Below are 19,633 nucleotides of genomic sequence, written 5' to 3' on the forward strand. Positions count from 1 at the left end.
TTTAGTTTTCATTGTTTATAAATTATTGTTATATATCTGTTTTTTATCTAACGTTTGTTTCTTGCATGTTTTTAGTGTTCAGAATGGTAATGTGTTAAGAGTGAAAGAAGGCATGTGTTAGAGAGATTGTAAAATAAGTAATCGTTTATAATAATCATAATCTCAAAATCATTTGGATTCCCCGTAATAGGCGAAGACCTAAACAAAACAATTGGCTTATTTCTTGTTTATTAATAAAAATGCCAAAGTCCTCTATGTTTTTATGCTCACAAGTTTCTGCCTTGGTAATTTTACTTATCACAAAGCAGGTCAAGAATTAAAATAAATATGAACACTTAAGATAGATTATTACTGAATTCAATAGAAAAAGGGACAGAGAGGAACCCTTTGCCTAATTGACGGGACACAAACAGTTAAAGGCTCAGTGCCGCTCTATTCGAGCAGTTACGGTCGTCCTGCTCCTCCAATCCGCAGTGCTTTCTCTGGCTGCGGTCACATCTTGTTGGCAGAAGTTCACTGACGGGGTGACACTGGATTTATATGTTATTCATTCACGCTATGCGCCTTTTCTTCTTTCAATTGCGTTTATTTTTGCGAGGGAATCTCACAGAATCTCAAGTGACGTGTTGCCGCATTTTTACTTACAATTTATTTTGTGGTCGGTGTCTTTTTGTGGATGGCCAGACAGCACTTAGGCTGTACATCCTCTAACGTTAAGACCTCTGAGCTTTAAGGATAAGATTCTTATTTAAGCACGGTTACATCATCAGGTAAATACTGGCGGTTTGTTTGCACGCTTTCGGGTACATTTTACTCCTGCGTAATTTTCTAGTCACTATATTTTGTTGTAAAAAGATAATTCCCGTTCGTGTTCATGCCAGATCTGCAGCGTTTTAGTTTTCCATACCATAGCATGAATCCTTTGTTGGGGGCCAATACGCATCTCCAACAACATCCGCAGCAGAGCCCAGCCTCCGGACATCCAGACTCTCCCTCCGGCCTTCTGCCCGACGCCGTTTTCGGTGTCTCGGACGCGACATCCTTTCTCCTTGGTGAGCTACCCAGCCCAGGCCCTGATCAGCTGGGGCCTGATTTCACCGCACCCTCACAGACCTCTCCTTTCCTCCATCACAACAACCACAGCAGTCACTACCAGCACCGCGTTGTGCCGCATCCCCCCGCAGCCATGGCTCTCAGAAACGACTTGGGATCCAACATAAGCGTCCTTAAAACCCTAAATCTGAGATTCAGATGCTTTCTGGCAAAAGTGCACGAATTAGAGCGCAGAAATAAGATTTTGGAGAAGCAGCTGCAACAGGCGCTAGATGCCAACAAGGGATGTCAAGGTGGATGCTGTGATGGCAGGGCACATACCCAGGAGGCATGCGTGCAGACCGGATTTGTTGGTACCATACCACTCAGGCCCGGCTCCCTCCTCTTCCATAACACAAACAACTCAGCCAGGAGGCCTACAACACTGTTCCCACCAACACTCACAACCAACCAACCACCTACGGCCACTGAAAACTCATTTTCAACCCAAACAAACACCACTTCCAACCCAGCCATCACAATCAGCCAGGCCTCTCCCTGTGTGGACTCCCCTGGTTCTGGCTCTAAAAGTGTCACCAACACCAGTGAAGGCCAGGAGAGATCTACCAACCCTCCTCCCAGGTTCCTGCCGGGCACCATCTGGTCCTACAACCACACCCGCAAGTTTGGACCAGGTGCAGAGCGTGTGACCAGCCCAGGAGTATCCTGGGTGCACCCTGACGGAGTCGGGGTGCAGATTGACACCATCACCCCTGAGATAAGAGCCCTGTATAATGTCCTGGCCAAAGTGAAGAGGGAGCGGGATGAGTATAAACGCAGGTAAAGCATTTTATTACGCCTTTAACTAGCATTTATTCTGAGCATGTGGATCTGTTAAATGTGTAATGCACAATCTGGAGTGAGCAGAGCTGTAAAGCAGCTGTCTCTAATACAAGCAGCAGAGTCAGCACAAATCCTCACTATCCATCACCTACCGCCTGACTGTGCATCCACTCCATGTCTGACCACAAACACAGGTGCTGCTGCCCGAAATACAACCAAATAGTTTACACATCTCAAGCTAAATATAAAGATGAATAAAGGTCAAAGCTTAATAAAGATGTGTGAAGATAAAAAAAACCACACAAGACCCTGACTCACTAATGGATGGTTTTTAGTTTACTAGATAGATAGATAGATAGATAGATAGATAGATGGACTTTATTGATCCCAAGGGAAATTCAAGTCTGTCAATAGGACTGATGTTGATGTTCCAATGATTTTTATTTTAAAACAACAATTCAAGCTGACAGATGTCAATTTATTTTACTTCTCTATATAAAAAAAACCTTAACTGCAGATGTGTTCACCCGTGTGTCAAATAATAACATCAGAAGTTTACATTGTGAGATACAGCTGTCTGTTTGGTAGGTCAGTCACTTAATGTCTGTCCAGATCGTAGAGCGTGTATATACAAAAGAACAATATGCCTCAGTCTCCTTGCGTTGCACAAACATGAAGCCAAAATATCCCTGTGAGGAGCGCTGACCTGTTGGGAAATTTCGCAGTAAGGGAACAGCTGGAAGAGCCGCTTAATAGACACTTTTACTTTCTAAACCCAAACTCTCAGCTAGCTACAGCCTTCAGTGAACTTTTTATGAACATTTTGTCACGTTTCCTATCACCGTTTCTGCTCCACTCTGCTAATCCTGCAGCCGGAGCCTCATTCGTCAATGGAGCTGTCAATCATGGCATTTTGTACTTTTTTATACCATAAAATAAACAATTACAAAGGAACTTTTCAGAAAAAAAGAGCACTGAGCATAAATCAGCATGATAATAATTATCCTGGCTTGAATGAACATATTCACCACTTTCTCGTCTACTAACTTGAAGGAGGAGGGACCTTTATCAGCCGGTCAGCAGGGGGAGCTCTCAATCTGTCTGCATCACTTGACAAGACTCAGGCGAGGTATTCCACTGTCCTGTCTTCATACAGTCTATGGTCCAGAGTGAACTTCAGTAGCCCCTATGTTCCAGCTCTTTCAGAGTCGAATTCCCTCAAATTAAATCCAAATGAGCAGCCATGCGTTCTTCATTGAGGAGGAGATCCTGAGAACAGGATAGAGGCTTCTTTGTGAACGAGGGGACACCCCGTGTTTGAGTGTGACATCAAACACGGGGTTTGATTGTTTAGGAACCCGAGAGGAAATTATTCACTGACCTCTTGTCCTGGAAGTAAACTGTTTTTGTTTTGCTGTGAATCATGACTCTTGACATAAAATGCCCTTCTTCAGTTTTCAAATCTTCTGCTGCCCTTAGTTTTCTGTGAGGGCTCGGGGCAGATTCTCGGCCTCTTTGTGCTTCCTTTAGGATATCAGTTTACCTTCAGACAAGGAGGACGTCGATACGTTTAGAGCCAAGCAAAACTCCCTTCTAATGCTTGTCCATCATATCTATGCATTAAAGATTATTTACAAAGATACAACAAGGATACAAACAACCACATTTCCCCCATTGGGGGATCAATAAAGTTTATCCTTGTCCTTGCATAGTAAATGATGAAATGTCATCTTGCTGCCTTGAGTGAATTGTTTTCATATTTTCTTTAAATATGAGCGATGAATTCATTTATCTTACAGCCTGCTGCATTGTGCTTCTTTTTTCCAATGATATCAGCCTCCTCTCGCTCTTTTATTCGTCTCACTTTTGTTCCTTTTTTTAAATGACAACTTTGCCTGCCACACACAACGCACTTCCTGTCCCTCTCTCCTGCTCCCTGCCTCTCTTCTCTCTCACGGTACAACCCCCTTTCCACTCTCCACACTTTATCTGCAATGCAGCATGCACTGCAAGCCGTAACTGCTGGATATGGGATCGGCATCTCTGCTTCCTGCACGCTCTCACCTTACTGATCAAACAAGCATCCGCTACGACAACAACAACTCCCGCTTCATGACTCAGTTTCTGTCAGATTTAGTATTCCCAAAAGTCAAGAAGTGCTGCAGCATTCTGCATTTCTTACAGCATGTATATGAGATGCCACCGACTCAGCATTGAGTAGATTTCCCAAGAGCACTGCTGATGTGTGAAGTCAAAAACAGGATCTGTGCTCAGGCTTTTAAATTTATGAAAGTTCAGATTCATGGGCCAATCGTTTGAGCTACACAAATCAACAAATAAATAATTGATCAGTGAGTAAATAAAAAAATCAGTCCCACACATCATATTTGAACCTGGTTTGTTTCAGGCAGCTTGCATCCAGATTTAAATCCTAATTTAATTTACATGAATTGCATTTACAGATTAGGACTGTTAGATTAAATATTTCTGCAGTTGTGCAGTGAAAATCACCACCTGACATTTACGTCATTCCTTCTTTAAAAATGATCATAACATGAAAACTGAAGATACTGTCTATGGGGCAATTTTAAAGTTGCCTTTCATATTTTTTTCTGAAACAATCAAACGTTATGTTCCATTTTAAAATAAAATGTTCTGTAGCAGGTCTAAATCTCCACAGAGAGTCTTTAAGTTAGTTTAAGTTAAGTAGTTGTGTGTAAAGAGAAGGCAGTGTAGAGGGATTATAATAAATAACATTGGCATCACATTTCAAATTAGGTTTGAGGTAGTCAGAGTCACCGTCTACATTGTAGTTTGTCCCAACAACAGTCTCACTCAGCAAACAAACCTTGAAGATTTTTTATTCATTTCATGTTTTTAAAGTAATTCTGATATACAGTATCTTTTACTGATTTAGCAAGTACATTGAAAGGCTCCCGCTATTTAAACTATGATGGTTGGTTACTTCCTTTAGGTTAGTAGGTCCACGTGAGACATGGCTGACTAATCTCCATTAACCAACTTCAGAGTCTGACTAACACATGATTTCTCCTGTATGTTTGATTTTCAGATGGGAAGAAGAGTACACCATGAGGATGGACATGGAACAGAAGATGTCCGACCTACAAGAGGTAACTATCAGTGTGTGATTATATGTGTGCGTGTGTTTGTGTAGGTTGACATGGGGTTAGACCAACAATGCAGTGTGTCTGAACAGAACCATGTCGGAGTCTTTACTTCACACTTTACACCCGACATCAGCCTGACTCATCAAAACAAATGAAAGTGACAACAATACCACAAATATACATGTTTGTGCTCAGCCTGTCAAGTGTACCAAGTGTTCATCCTAAAACACAAGTTGTCAGTTTTCATTAAATAGATAACATATGGAGGAGTGAGTTCAAATACAAAGAATGGAAGATTGTAATACAATTTGAATAAAAATGAATGTATCAATCTTGTGTTACAGATACACAAGTGGTTCCTTTTGATTGTTTTTGAAGTTATTTTTTCCTGACTCTGTCACTTGCTGTCAGCTTGAGGGTGGTATTTATGCTTCCTGCAGCTGGGTCTATTTAAACCTTGTGGTTTGTTGAGTTCCTACGTATGTGTGTTTGTAAGGTTGTTATTTAGGTTAGTGTGTGCACCTGCATACTTTGAAGTTTGAGTGTGTGTGTATCATTGCCAGGAATCCTTAATGTGTTTAGCAGGCTGTAACAGTAGAACAACAATACAAGCCTGACCAATACAGTAGGCCATATGATTTAGTGAACAGGGAGAGAAGGGGAGTTTACGACGCCATCAAACGCATCAAGCACTCCCACGAGGAGATGATGCTTTTAGGATTCATAATGTTTAGGCTCTTTGTCAGTACAGGCTTTTATTTTGTTGATGACCAATGCATGCAGCACTTTCCCATAAAGACAGAGATGTGATGTGTGTTTGGCGTGTTCACACTTGATGGCGTCTTCATGTCTTCGTCCATGTGTGCAGGACCTGCAGGAGAGCGAAGGCTGTCAGGACGAGCTGGCTCTCAGAGTTCAGCAGCTGAAGGGCGAACTGGTTCTCTTCAAAGGCCTCATGAGCAATGTGAGCGCGAGACATCCGACACAGTTACATCTAGTCATCAAAAACAGTAATAGTACATCTCTCTGACTGCATCATTCAACTCTTTGGACACCCTCGTTCAATGTATGCCATTATTTTTTTATTCTAACGGGTTTATAAGTTGTAACCAATGATTTGAATATAGTGTCTGAGACAAAGTGATCAACCATTTTACTGACAGTTTGAGCATTTCAGTGTCAATGAATCAGTTCACTGATTATTTAGATATTAGTAATAAAAGCAAACAATGAGAACAACTCGTAGTACTTTACAATCTTCTTCAGCTTGTCTCTTTAGCTTGCTCTGCTTTAAAGGAATAACTGCTTTGTTGAGGGGATCCTTGAACACAGAAGTCTACAGACAAAAGAAGACAAGACAGGAGGGAAAAAAACCCCGAACTAAACAATAGCTTGATCAAATACAACAACAGCAGATTTTTTTTTCCAGTGAGTTTTTCCTTCCATCTATCTCATCGTACTCCTGCTTTGTTGTGCAGAACCTGTCAGAGTTGGACAGTAAGATCCAGGAGAAAGCCATGAAGGTGGACATGGACATCTGCCGCAGGATCGATATCACGGCTCGTCTCTGTGATGTAGCTCAGCAGAGGAACTGTGAAGATGTGATCCAGATGTATCAGGTACTGCAACTTACCAATTTATCTTTACACGTCTCATGTTTCATCGGAACCACTGAGCCAGTCCTGTTCAAAGTTGGTCCCATTTTCTGACACTGCTAATCTTATTGTCTCTGCAGGTTCCGAACAATCAATCATCCCTAAACTACCGCCGGAAAACAACTCCGATTTCCATCAACGGGAGTGAGTGTGACGAACCTGTTAGTACCTCTGAGAGCGATGGGGGCGTGGTCAAAGAAGAGGAGCACGGCGGCTCTTCAGCCAATCAGATCAACGAGGAGATGCAGAGGATGCTGAACCAACTGTGAGTATTCTGACTGTTAAATGTGACGACTTTAATGTAAATGTCCTCCCATCCTGAACTTGTACGAGCTCCTATTATTCAATGTGTGTGCTTCAATGTTTTCTGAAGGCGGGAATGTGAGTTTGAAGATGACTGTGACAGCCTGGCGTGGGAGGAGACTGAGGAGACGCTGCTTTTGTGGGAGGATTTCCCAGGATGCCCTCTGCCCCCTGACCCCACCCACCCACCAGGAGAGGTAAGCTGTAGTCACAGTTCTGTTTCAATGTAATGTCTGAGCTCCGTTTTTTTAAGGGAGGTGATGAAAAAGTAAAAGCTCTTGGAAAACCTCAAAGTTAAAGTTAAACTTGACTGTGTCAGAAAAGTGAGGATTTAGCGCTGGCTTGTTTTTAGAAGGTAAAGACTTGAATATCCCTGAGAAAACTCTCTGTTTCATTCAAGGTATGGGGGAGTTAAATGTTGTCGCTTTTCTTCGGGGGGGGGGGGGAATTGGAAATACCCTTGTGTTAGATAAAGTGAGGAATGAAGTTTTCAAACTGTTGACATGAGCTTATTGTATTTGCATTGTGTTCAACAGAATAAACAGAGGTGAACTTGAATTCATGACCCCGTCTGTAAATATGACTTCTGCTTGAGTCACATATGATTGATGGTTATTGGTGGAAGATCTGTTTTGTTTTTTTTATCCTTTTCACAGAGATAATACTATAATGGTAGAAACTACATTCTGGTGTGTGACCATTTCCACGAGTCTGTGTCTTTTCTGGACGAAGGGCTCTGAGAAAGAAGCCTCTGTGTGTAATAGGGATCTGTGCCATCAGACAGAATTCTTCTGATGATATTTTTGGTTCAGGTTCCAGAAAGACTTTTAAAGTTCTGACGTCATGAGCGGATCATATGATGGTCAATACAGTTTTTTTTGTCAGGGGATGACTCATCCGAATCTCTAACTGACCTTGACTGCCCTTGTGGGGAGGGGCCATGTGAGGACAAAGCACTGCACACACACACACACACACACACACACACTTGGACCGATTGTCTGGCTTGTGTTGCCGTAGAGTGTGTTTGTTTCCAAGAAATCCATGTAGGTATTTGTTTCCAATCAGCAGCTGTGATCAGCCTGCTGTCCGTCTGAGGAGAGAAGCTGCTTTACTCAGTGAAATTTGAGCTGGTTGGAGCAGAAAATACACAGCTCTGTTTTCATAGTCCTGGTGGTTCGGTGAAGGTCTGATCGTGTGTACATAATCACACGAAACCTTTTCTCTTCTAAATGTTGCTAAATTGGATTAAATGTGTTTCAAGACACCTCGAAGTCGTTGTTCTCTCTTTGTCTCTTTCAGGAGGACTGTCTGGAAAAGGTGATTAATGACACAGAATGTCTGTTCAAGTCCCGAGAGAAGGAATACCAAGAGACAATTGACCAGATTGAGGTCAGACATTTTCTCTGTGTTTATAAATGAGACCTTTTTTTACCTTCTCCATGTGCATCTATATAACACAACTTTTCAGTCTTGCTTTCTGTTCCTTTTAATTCACTAAATATAATGAACATTATGACTCAGCATTAAACAAGTAGTTTAAAAATCTTCGTCGTCTCACATTGGTAAACTCTCCTCGGAAGTTGGCTTTAGTCCTTCCTAATAATTGTTTCAATATTTAAGTAGACTACCTATATAGATTAGAAGGAAACTTAACTTGTGTTGTTTTTTTCTTTCATTTCAAGCAGCTTCATTTAAAATCAGTTTTCTTCTGTCTTTGACTTTTCAAAACATTTGACACTTAAAGAAATTATTTTTTATGAGCAAAACCTCTTAAATATTTTGTGCTGAACTCGAACATCCCTGAACACACCCTATCGTTACATATCTTTGCACCTGCCAATTGCGTAGTGTTAAAATGAGTGACAGCTGTCACAGCGCCTTTCACTCCGCTCGTCTGAGCTGCTGTGTGTGTTGTTGAGATAACACAGAATATCATGAAGCATCACAACTTATTCTGCAACGCAATTTACTTGGCAGATTTTACAACAAACGTCTGCCTGCCAAAAATCCACAGTGCTCGAGGTCGATCAGCTGCAGAGGCAAATACAGAACGTCGAAAACATCATTAAGCAGACAAAATGTTTTCTCAGACATGACACAACGTTAGCAGATGTGTTTTGTGCTGTTACTGGTTTTGAATGTGGTTTTGGCAGACAGCTGCTCTCTGCTCTTTCCAGCACTGCATACTGCCACTAAACGTTCTAGTGGTACTAAAAGTAACGGCCTACTTTCAACCTCTGGCAATAATGTGTCCATCTTTTATTAGAGTTACTGTTATGCTTAATGACTTAATAATAGAGTTTCATTATTGCATTTTCCCCTCAAGTTTCCATCATTGCACTGTTTATTTTCTTTAAATCTATAACATGAGGGGTCGCCGGTGGCGCAGCGGCAGTGCGCGCGACCCCATGTATTGAGGCTCAGTCCTCACGCGCGGGCGGCCCGGGCTCGCGTCCGGCCTGTGGCCCACCTCGCGCATGTCTCTCCCCACTCTCTCTCACCCTCTCCGACTCTATCCACTGTCCTCCCTCTATCAATAAAGGCAAAAAAGGCCAAAAACAAAATTAAAAAAATAAAATAAAATCTATAACATGTTTCAACAAACATCTCTGTATTATTGACGTTTACTAAGACGTTATTCCTAAAGTCAGTTATCTTCTCTGTATGTTTCCAGAACCTCATAGTAATGCAGAACCAATCGCACACATGAAGTGTTTGTGATTGAACATTAGGAATAAGTCTGACTGCATGTTTTTTAATCCCAGCTGGAGCTGGCCACAGCAAAGAGCGACATGAACCGACATCTGCACGAGTACATGGAGATGTGCTCAATGAAGAGAGGCCTGGATGTTCAGATGGAGACCTGCAGAAGACTCATCACACAGAGTGGAGACAGGTAACACACACACACACACGCACACGCACACACACACACCACTCAAATTAAACCTACTTATTGGTGCCCCAAACAGTTTGAAAAATACCTTTAAAAAACTTACCTTTCTGCTAACAAGAACATTGTGGTGTGACATTTTCATGGTTTATATTCTTGAAGAAAAAAAACTGCATCATCACTATTAAAATAGATCTAAGTTCTTCTGATGTTTTCTGATTATTTGTTTTTTTTTTACATTTGTGTATTTTTAATTTCCTTGAAAGAGCTTCTCTATTCGTAACTCAGTGAAAAGTATTTTTTATTAAGGATAACATTGTATTTGTTGAATTGTCTGTGAACATATTAAACCTATTTAATCTGTTGAGCTGACATGCTGTCAACATAAAAGAACTTTCATTCATTTATTGAAAATGTACAAACTCCTTGTACTCTGATTGAAACCATTTTGACTATAATTCTTCATGTTGTGTTTGACTTCCTTTCTGGGTCAAAGTTTATAGGAAATGATGACCTCTTTGGAAAATGAAGAGTATGTCTTCATTTCCTGCATGTGTTTGTACGCTTCACAGTAACTCTGCGGCGCCTGCTTCCTCTGACGGCGGCGGTCAGAAAGATACCGTCGGTTCTTCAGCCTCTCCACCGTCTTCCTCCAGCACTGGGAGATCTTGACACTGCCTCAATCCTGCATCTATTCAGGGCTGTGCACATGAGACCTCCACTACATCCAGCTGCAGTGCTACAGTAAAGTGCAATACACACATCTAAATATGGCAACACCATGATATGATCATCTTCATTTACTGAGTCTAATTATTTATTTCTTAGCTTTGGTCTGAGGAGAGCTTTGAAACTGTGACTGAATAGCAGAGCTGCTGTAGTTTTTCATGACTTCTGCTCGTGATGTCTCTGCCCTGCAGACGGAGAAGGTCCTTTTGTAGCTGGATCCTGTTGTCTGACATTTGTCAGCAGTGGTTAGGAACTTAGGTCTGATAAGTTATTGTTCTGTGAAAATGTAGCTGTTGCCAGATCCAGGCTTTGCTGTGATTAAACTGGCTGATGTCTTGTGATTTACCAATTTAGTTCAACGTTGTAGACTCCACACATACCTTTAAGTTGCACTCATGTTATAGCTAATCAAGCAAATACCAGAACCTCATATAGCTCATGCCAAACAAATGTACCCATCCTTGAGCCTAATTGACACCAGGGTGCACTCAACTCGGCAAAAATAAAAGTTCCTCACATGAGCTTTAAAGTGTGGCAAGATGTCATGATTTAACATTAACATCCTACGAGCTGCAGGTTCAGAGCTGTTCTGTTTCTGTACATTATCAGATCCAAACACTGACAAAGACTGATCACTTTTGGATTTAGAAACACAGTTTTGTCTGTCTGAATGCTGACATGCCCCCTCCCTTTTTGTTAGTATATAGGTCTTTCTGACAACAATCACATAATGGACGGTCTTCTTCACACCTTCACTCTTTGTATGCATTAAAAAACCTCAAAAAGGATCAGCTGACTAACTAATAGTTTGCTCCTTATTGAAATGTGCTCATCAAGAATAGATTGATGCTCTTTTGATGTGGGGAGAAAACTTTTCTTGGAAATGTTTTTTTCATCATCCAAATCTACATATACACCCTATAAATAGCTCATCCTGTCACAACGTCGTCACTGCCGTCAGAGTAACTCTCAACAGAACGTACACAGTGATGGTAAACCACAGCACCGTTTTTGAAGTTCTCATGGAAAGAGAAATTATTTCAGAGACCATTAGATAGACCGTTATATTTATTTGGGCAACAACCGTGTAGATGTGAATTAAGCTATTTCAAGTGAGCTAGAAAATGTTCACGGTAACATACACCAATTCATGATAACACTGAATGCACTGAAAAATGAAAAGCAAAAATACTTTGATCTATGACGTATATTTAACTGTGGCATAAAAAACATGTTCGAGATGACAGCAGAGAAAAGATTTGTTGTCAAATAGATGCAGGTTGGTTTTTGGTTTTAAATGCTGTGCTGGTAGAATTCAGTCTGCACTCTCTTGTGTCTGATCTGGGGTCAGTGTTGTCTCTTTATTTTGCTCTCTCGCTGAGAAGTTCTTATCAATAACATGCACATGAAGATGTTTAAATGAGTAAAATGTTCATGAGGAATGCTGACATTACAGTCAGGGTCCCTCTGTTGTGAGAACAGAGCTGCATGGCTGAGCAGGAATCTTTTCAAGGACATTACATCAAGAAGAAAAAGATGGTCATGAACAAATGTAAGGTAGCCATTGAGTGCCAAAATAAAATGGTCAGATTGTAAAAATCCACAGGAAACTGCTGTTAAAAAAAATGACTTGATATAGCTGCAGAAGCAGCTTTTCACAAAGGTGCTTGATGTATATAACAAAACCTATTCTATTTTTGAGCCTGTTGAAGTTTGCACATAGAAAGGAAGAGCTAAGCAAAACTGTATATCAAACCCATCAGCACTATTACTTGTAAACGTTAAATAAAAAAAAAAGATGACTTGCTGGAAATAGAAAATATGTCTTCATCTTTTTACATGCTGAAGCTGTGGTACGAGACTCATGACTTTACACAAACACAAACCTCATGTTGACTTTAGCCGTGCTTCTCGGGGCACATGCTGCTTTGAACTGTAACTCAGACACACTCTAGTAAAACATGTTAGCATACTGTAGGAATCATTCGGGGGACGACTCCCTGTCACTGCTCTTCTATCACACATTGATATCTAAATATAGTCCTGGCTGCGTTTCCTTCAAAATGGTTGAAGCAGCTGAAGTGTGTTTATTCTGCTTCCATGACAACCCACCTTTCCACAGGAATATTATTTTCCAGTAATATAAACAAGGATAGGACACATTAGAAGCGTATGTAAACTGATGCATGTGTTGGAATTAGCTGAATGCTAATTGAAAGTGTTTGAATACAGAAGGAGGATGTCATAAACTGTGTGAGTTTTTAAATGTCCCCTTGTGTAGGTTTACTTTCACACTGAGTGTGTCTCTATGTATGCATGTGCCAGTGTGTATGTTTTCTTTGGACTGTTTTGTCTGTACAGTGAGTGTTTTTAAAAGGACTTTGGCACATATACAACATGAAGAAGAGGGAGACTGAATAAGTACAATTTGATACATCCAATAAAAGAAACATAATCATTGAGCTGTCTTTGGACAAAATCACCTCAAAAAAATGTACATATGTAAATCTAATGGAAATACTTTTCCATTGTTACTTGTCCTTTATGAGTATATGTGGTTGCCAATTAAAGTCAATTTAAAAATATCTCAAGTTTAAAAAAAAAAAAAAAAATACTGAAATATAAATGCTTTAGCAAAATGACTGTATGATGGCTTTGACAATATGTGTAAGGGAAATATAGCTTTGAATATATACCTGTGTTTCAAGGCTGCATTAGAATGATATCAAGAGTCACACACCTGGAAGACACTCTTTAAAATATTTAAATTAAGACTCAAAAGAAGCTTTGTTCTGACACATTTGGAAGTCAAAGACAAAAGGGATATTATCTTGTGAATGCTCCACAGAGAGCAAGACTTTCCTCAAAATATTAAAATCCTTTATTGTGGTTCAAAAATAATCGTGTCCCCTCCGGATGTGTGACTAAGCAGCTTAAAACACAAAGACGATGATTTAGGCTAAAACGAAGCTTCAGTGCAGAGCTGCAGTATGTCATGTAAAGAGAGACTGACAATAAAAGAAACATTGAGCAAAAAGGTTGTGTGTTATTATTTTTTTTCGGTTCAACCTCTTCTGTTGGAAATAGCATTAATGGGTCCTTGGACGCGTGCGCATAAACACACACACACATTTGAAAACAATATAACACGACACAGGTAATTTTTTTGCCAAAAACATCAATTATGAGAATATTTTTTTATTGTGTATTTACTGTAGTTCTCTTGTTGAATTTAAGCTGGATCAGTATATTTTATATTACACATACATTTGTTTGTTAAAATTATATTTTAGTGGTTGTTTATTTTACAGGGACAAATGCAGTGAACATTGCTTCATATATTTAATACAAAGTAGGTGGCATGCATACGCGTTTCTATCTGTGGCTACTTTGCAACCCTGGCGAGGCTTTTAGAATTAAAACAGAATTATAAGACTTGAAGAAATACGGAAACAATGATGTTTTCCAAATACAGACATTATAAACCCAATACAATCAAGAGACTAAATAAGACCAAACATTAAAATGATTTATCTAAGAGGAAACGGTCAATGCTCACAAGCTTGATTCAATTTCAGCCAATGTTTTACTTATGTCTTAAAAACCTTCAACTCTGTTGTTGTTTTTTTTAAATTTCAGACGGTAATTGGTTCCTGTTACTGAGAAAGACGGTGCTCTACAGTTTCCGCCTGATGTAGCCCTTGTCCTGATTACGCTGTTCATAAAAAACGATTGAAAAAATGTTGACACGAAAAGAGCTCCTTTTCTTATCCATCACATTTTTTAAAGTTAACTGTACAACACTTCTTTGATTCCTCCTTCGTCAGTTCTTACACTTTGGTTGGAAAGTGATGAGGCTTTGAGGCAGAAACAGCCGAGTGCAGATGAGCAAAACATAAACAGAGCATACTGGCAGAGCTCTGTGGGCGGATGAGACAGGAAGAAAGGAAGATGTAAGCAGGTAAGGAAACAATGACACAGATGAGAGAGATAGATTGTCACACCTCGAGGAAGTTAACTAAACAATAGAAAGTGAGCAGAAGTCACATCATATAGAAGGTAGGATTTGGTTCATTTAATTAGTTTCAATTTACTTTTTAATGTCAAGCTTTATTGAAGACTGGAGAAATGTTGCTGGTGCTTTAAACTTTAAAACATGAGCTGCTTTTAGCTTTGTTTGAGGTTTGAACTCTTACATTGCATTTTGTAAAAGTTGCTTTCTAACGTCTGTCCACAGGATGCAATGTTCTGCGATTGTTTTGCTGTTCTTTGCACAGTTTTTACCTATCTCAACGCAGGTAAGAAATGAACACCCAGTTCATTCAATCTGCTTTAAGAGTGGTAACATTTTAGTGAACAAAACATTTTTTCTCATTTGCTTTTAAAGGATCAGAAAGTTGCAAAACTGTGTGCTAGTTTATGAGGACATGTTTGAGTTGAGGGGAATCCTTTTTAATTGCTTTAATGTGTGAACAGGAAGAGCTGAAAGGGTCGGAAATGGACAAAGAAGGTGGCAAAAAGTGTAAACTGTGTCCTGCAGGTACAGAAATGTTCACCTGGCTTTAGCTGCTTCTGTTTTTCATTTGTCTGTTTAAATCAATTTTCCGTCTGTTCCTCATTAAGCTGTGACTGTCACGACTTAGCAGGCAGGAAACAGGGAGGAGGACCCAAGTGCAGAATAAACTTAACTTATTTTAACAAAAAGGCAAAACAAAAACTTACTTAAAAAACTAAATCCAAAACGTCTCGAAACATGAGTGACAAAAAACCCAAGAAAAACCAAAATCCAAAAACCACGACGAGGAGAAACACAGGGAGAGGAAACAACAGGCCACGACAACCGACATCCAACAAGACAATGACAATGAACCGACAAGAAACTAAGGCAAACACAGAGACTAAATAGACAAGGGGTAATCAGACACAGGTGATACTAACGAGACAGGTGAGGAACATCAGGGTAATCACAAAGGCGGGAAACACAAGGAACAAAGAACACAAGGCCAGAACACTGAGGACATGTACAAAGTAAATATATAAACCTGACAATAAAAAGACATGCACTAAAACAACATATTACAAAATAAAACAGGAAACACTTAAAACAAGACTAGGAAACATTAAACACCAAACTAAGAACCTGAAAACACAAGTAACAGGAAAACAAGCCTACAGACAACATAGAAGAACACAAGGATACAGGGAAACACGCTAAGGACTAAAGTAAACCACACTAGGAATCATACATACACAGAACACGAGGGAAATAATGAAAACTAAAACAAGATTAAATACAGAACAAAACCAAACCATGACAGTCACTCTGTTTAAATGAATGAATCAGCAGTTGTCAATAACATCTGGAAATTACTATGAAGCACTGCTGCATACAGTATCATTCTTTCTCTCTCTGTCTGGTTTCCCTGCACGTTTGCCTGTCTCGATGAAAAAAGACCACATCCTTCATTGACATACGCTCGGTTTCCTCAGCTTGTCTTCCGGTTGTTCTCATTTGTGTCTTTCGTTTATGTCAGGTGAGTTTCGAAAGTCTTGTACAGAGTGCAAGCCATGTCCTGCAGGAAGCTACACGACTCTGCCAAACCGAGAAGGCAGCTGTCATCGCTGTTATGGAGACTGCAGACCAGGTAGAGAAACAATGAGTCATTGCTACTCATTTTAGCAGTTTTATATAAATGCATATATACTGTATATATGTATGTATTTATGAATGTATAACCTTTTCATCCACTGTCTTAGATAAGCATCTGAAAGTGGTTCAGAACTGCACCAGCAAGTCCAATGTGAAGTGCGTCTGTGAGGCTGGTTACTCATGCACTGACATCGTCCCCTTATCAAATAATTGCAGATACTGTGTCAGGACCAAGGAAGCATCCTCAACTGGTAAATACACTGGTACACTTAACCTCAATGAACAGCAGGGGGCATCATTACATACCACAGAGGTTTTCACTGACTGTAAGTGAATGACAAAAAATGACATCAGAAACAACTGTAAGAATGAAAGGGCTAATCAGAGCTATGGTGTCTTAGTTAACAGTAAACACATACAGATACGTGATTACTTAAAGAAAAAAAAGTTTTTTGGAATGAATTAAATAATATGTGTAACCCTTTGTTTATGGCTTTTTGAGCGACAAAGTACATTTCCTGAAAACTGGTAGTCTGAGAGTCTTGTGAGGAAGTGCTGGTTTGTGTGGACTCTGCCCCCCTGTGGACAGAATGTTCTATCACTTTGCTGATCTTGTCCTGCGAATGTTTCAGTGATGTTTCCAGATAAAAAAAAGTCTTATCCTTTTATTTTAACAGTCAAATACATGACTCACTGTTAATGTCTGCTGTGGGGAAAAAAAGGCTGTTAATCATAACATCTGACACATACACTGTGGCAACAGTTACCGACATTGAGAATAACTTAGAAATATTCAGACCTGAAGCTGCTGGTAAAAAGGAATCACTGCTATGTAACATGTTTGTAACTCCTCATAGGGGCTTTAGGGATTTTTTAAAGCATATTCTCTGTAGGAAATTGTTTGTTTTTATTATAAGACTACAGTCAGGAGAGGACAGGAAATGAAGAGAGAGAGAATGATATGTAATGAAGGTCCTTGACCGGACGCTTAACAGTGCAGGTCAGCGCCGTCAGCCTGGGAATGTCTACTTTTTTTCTCTATCAGAAAGAATCCAACCTGGTTATACATTACATCCTTACATCCTGTATTCTCTTCATGTCTAAAACTAGAGCAGGACGAGCAATGACGTTTGAAATATTATGTACGAGGTTTTGACACAACAGCACCTCTTACTGTTTCTGCTTCATTATTTAGAAGGTACTTTCACTTACTCTTCTCTGAATTTGTCTTTGATGTTGTCATTCTCCAGAAGCTGCAGCCCCTATCACAGGCAGAGATAAACACACACCTTCCTCAGTTTCCTCAGGATATAGCCGCACCTCTGCCAAATCCTGCAGGTTTCCTAAGTGAGTCATGGATAACACTGGATGCAGTACACAATAAATAATGAACCTCACAGAATGAAAAATGTTCAAATTTCTACTATTGGCAATCTGGTAAAGAATCGACAGACATTGCAGTATTTCCTTGTTTAATGGGTCACACAATAAAGATGAGATACTAAACTTTTTTATCTCACTCAGGTGTGACCCAGAGGGAGGAAATGGCACTCATCTACAAACAGGTAAGTGTGTGTTTCAAAAATAATAACTTAGTGCTCAAGTGCAGCCTTAATGTTTTCTTGTTTCTTTTTTTTTTTTTAAGACAATATCACCTATAACCGCCATCTGGCCGCAATCTTGTGTCCAATTGTTGTCATTGGATTTTTGGCGCTCGTCTTCCTGCTCGTTTTTCGTTGCCATGGAGATGAATCTTGTTTGAAGCAAGGTGAGGTGGTGTGTAATTTAAAGACAGGGTCATTTTCTGGTTGAAAAGTTTATGATACCATCAGTCTGGGGAAACAATGAACAATTTTTGGAAATGACTTTAAGCTGAGATGTGTCATTAGCTTTGCAGAAATGATAATTATGGTTAGTGGCTTTTTAACTCATGCTTCGGTTGATTCAGCATATGGACAAGTGTCAAAAAATGTCTTTTAGTTGCTCATTTCCCTGTCCACTGTTTTCCAGCTATGTCAAAGCTCTGCAATGAGGTAAGCAGAGCAACTTCAGACTTTAACACTGTCATGAACCTTCATATACCAGATAATGTATTTTCTGTTTACCTTAAACTCATGACAGTTTTCTTTTTTAGGGCGGTAGAGACGGTTCTCACAAGCTAAGGGAGCCGACTCATCAGCTACCCAGAGACTCATTCAGTGCAAAACAGCAACCATCGTCACTCTCAGCAACCAATCTGGGTACTGATGATTGAAATAAGACTTTCATTTGAAATACTCGTCTCACTCTTTGGGGTCATATAGATAAGAAATGTTACAAAAACAGCTGTTTCTGTTATAAGATGAACTTGCTGCTATTACAAAAGGTCAATAAGAAACGTTGCTTTAAGCATATTTGTTGCTGTTTTGTTTTTTTAAATCTCTGTAGGGCCAGTCCATGTTCACAATCCAGGGACGGTCATCTTCAGCTTGCTCAATCAGTTCACAGGCCAAGTTGGTCCAACAATTGAAGGTGTGAAGACAGTCAAGATGGGCTGCAGCAAGGAAGAAGACGAGAAAGACTGTCCTGTCTTTCAACCCACATCCTCAACCAGGGTTCCTCTCTCTGAGGAGGAGGAGAGGAGTACAGAGATGGACAGCACGTTCCTCCCCTCTCAAGAGGACGGGAAGGACTGGCACATGTCAAAAGAAGAAGTCCTATGATGAGTCAAATCATTCTGCTGTTTTGGTGGTGATCGCCAACATCCAGGACTGATCCAAAGACTTTTAAAGGAAGAAACGGTGAAGCGACGTAGGGGTTTGTGGAATATCTTCCTTTAAACTAGGAACCAGTGAGTCTCACTGAAATATTTCAATCTGCATTTTCTGGAAAAACGTGTAGTTGGTGCAAGTAAGAAAATCAAACTCTGGGAAGAACTGCTGGATGGTGATTTCCCTTGTTACTTACAGTATAATTTAAAATTGCCTTGTAAATTCTGCTTTATATGCTCAGCTTTAAGGTAATGAAGTAAACATTTCAGCATGAAGTAACATTTTAGTTACATTTTATTTAGAATGAAAACCTGGATATGTGAGATAAAAACATTCATGTGTGATTTGTACAAAGTCTATTTACATAAACACTTAAATGTTAAGCTGTCAAAAGAATGGTTATTGTTATCATGTACACATCCCCATTTAGCAACATGCTATACATTTAACACATGCACAAACACAGTCTTAATCTATTAACTATATTTCTGTGCTTTTAAAGGAGACATATTGTGGAAAATCCACTTTGACAGTGTTTTTGAACATAGATTTGGGTAACCTGAGTGTCTACTGACAAACAGAATGTTAAATAAACCGCACATGACAGTGGGATTCTGTTTTAAAAAAATGTTTTCCCCTCCCCTGGT

General features: G+C 39.8%; 2 protein-coding genes across 2 annotated transcripts; both read left to right on the forward strand.

Moving 5' to 3' along the window:
- The first annotated feature begins 467 nt into the window (after nucleotides 1-467).
- iffo1b (intermediate filament family orphan 1b) lies at nucleotides 468-13,623 on the forward strand. The gene is made up of 9 exons (XM_079344319.1): nucleotides 468-1,872; nucleotides 4,946-5,006; nucleotides 5,872-5,967; nucleotides 6,482-6,622; nucleotides 6,739-6,923; nucleotides 7,032-7,158; nucleotides 8,264-8,353; nucleotides 9,730-9,860; nucleotides 10,430-13,623. Exons 1-9 carry the CDS (start codon nucleotides 875-877, stop codon nucleotides 10,527-10,529), a joined length of 1,929 nt encoding a protein of 642 aa, XP_079200445.1. The 5' UTR covers nucleotides 468-874; the 3' UTR covers nucleotides 10,530-13,623.
- A 1,460-nt stretch (nucleotides 13,624-15,083) lies between these two features.
- On the forward strand, nucleotides 15,084-19,382 carry LOC306824005 (uncharacterized protein; the record flags this gene model as incomplete). Its single annotated transcript, XM_079343963.1, has 9 exons — nucleotides 15,084-15,126; nucleotides 16,121-16,231; nucleotides 16,344-16,487; nucleotides 17,487-17,583; nucleotides 17,761-17,801; nucleotides 17,882-18,004; nucleotides 18,247-18,269; nucleotides 18,371-18,476; nucleotides 18,664-19,382. 9 exons carry the CDS (start codon nucleotides 15,084-15,086, stop codon nucleotides 18,936-18,938), a joined length of 963 nt encoding a protein of 320 aa, XP_079200089.1. The 3' UTR covers nucleotides 18,939-19,382.
- Between the last annotated feature and the right edge of the window lie 251 nt (nucleotides 19,383-19,633).

The sequence above is a fragment of the Symphodus melops genome (genome assembly GCF_947650265.1).
Source record: "Symphodus melops genome assembly, chromosome: 5".
Lineage (NCBI taxonomy): Eukaryota > Metazoa > Chordata > Actinopteri > Labriformes > Labridae > Symphodus > Symphodus melops.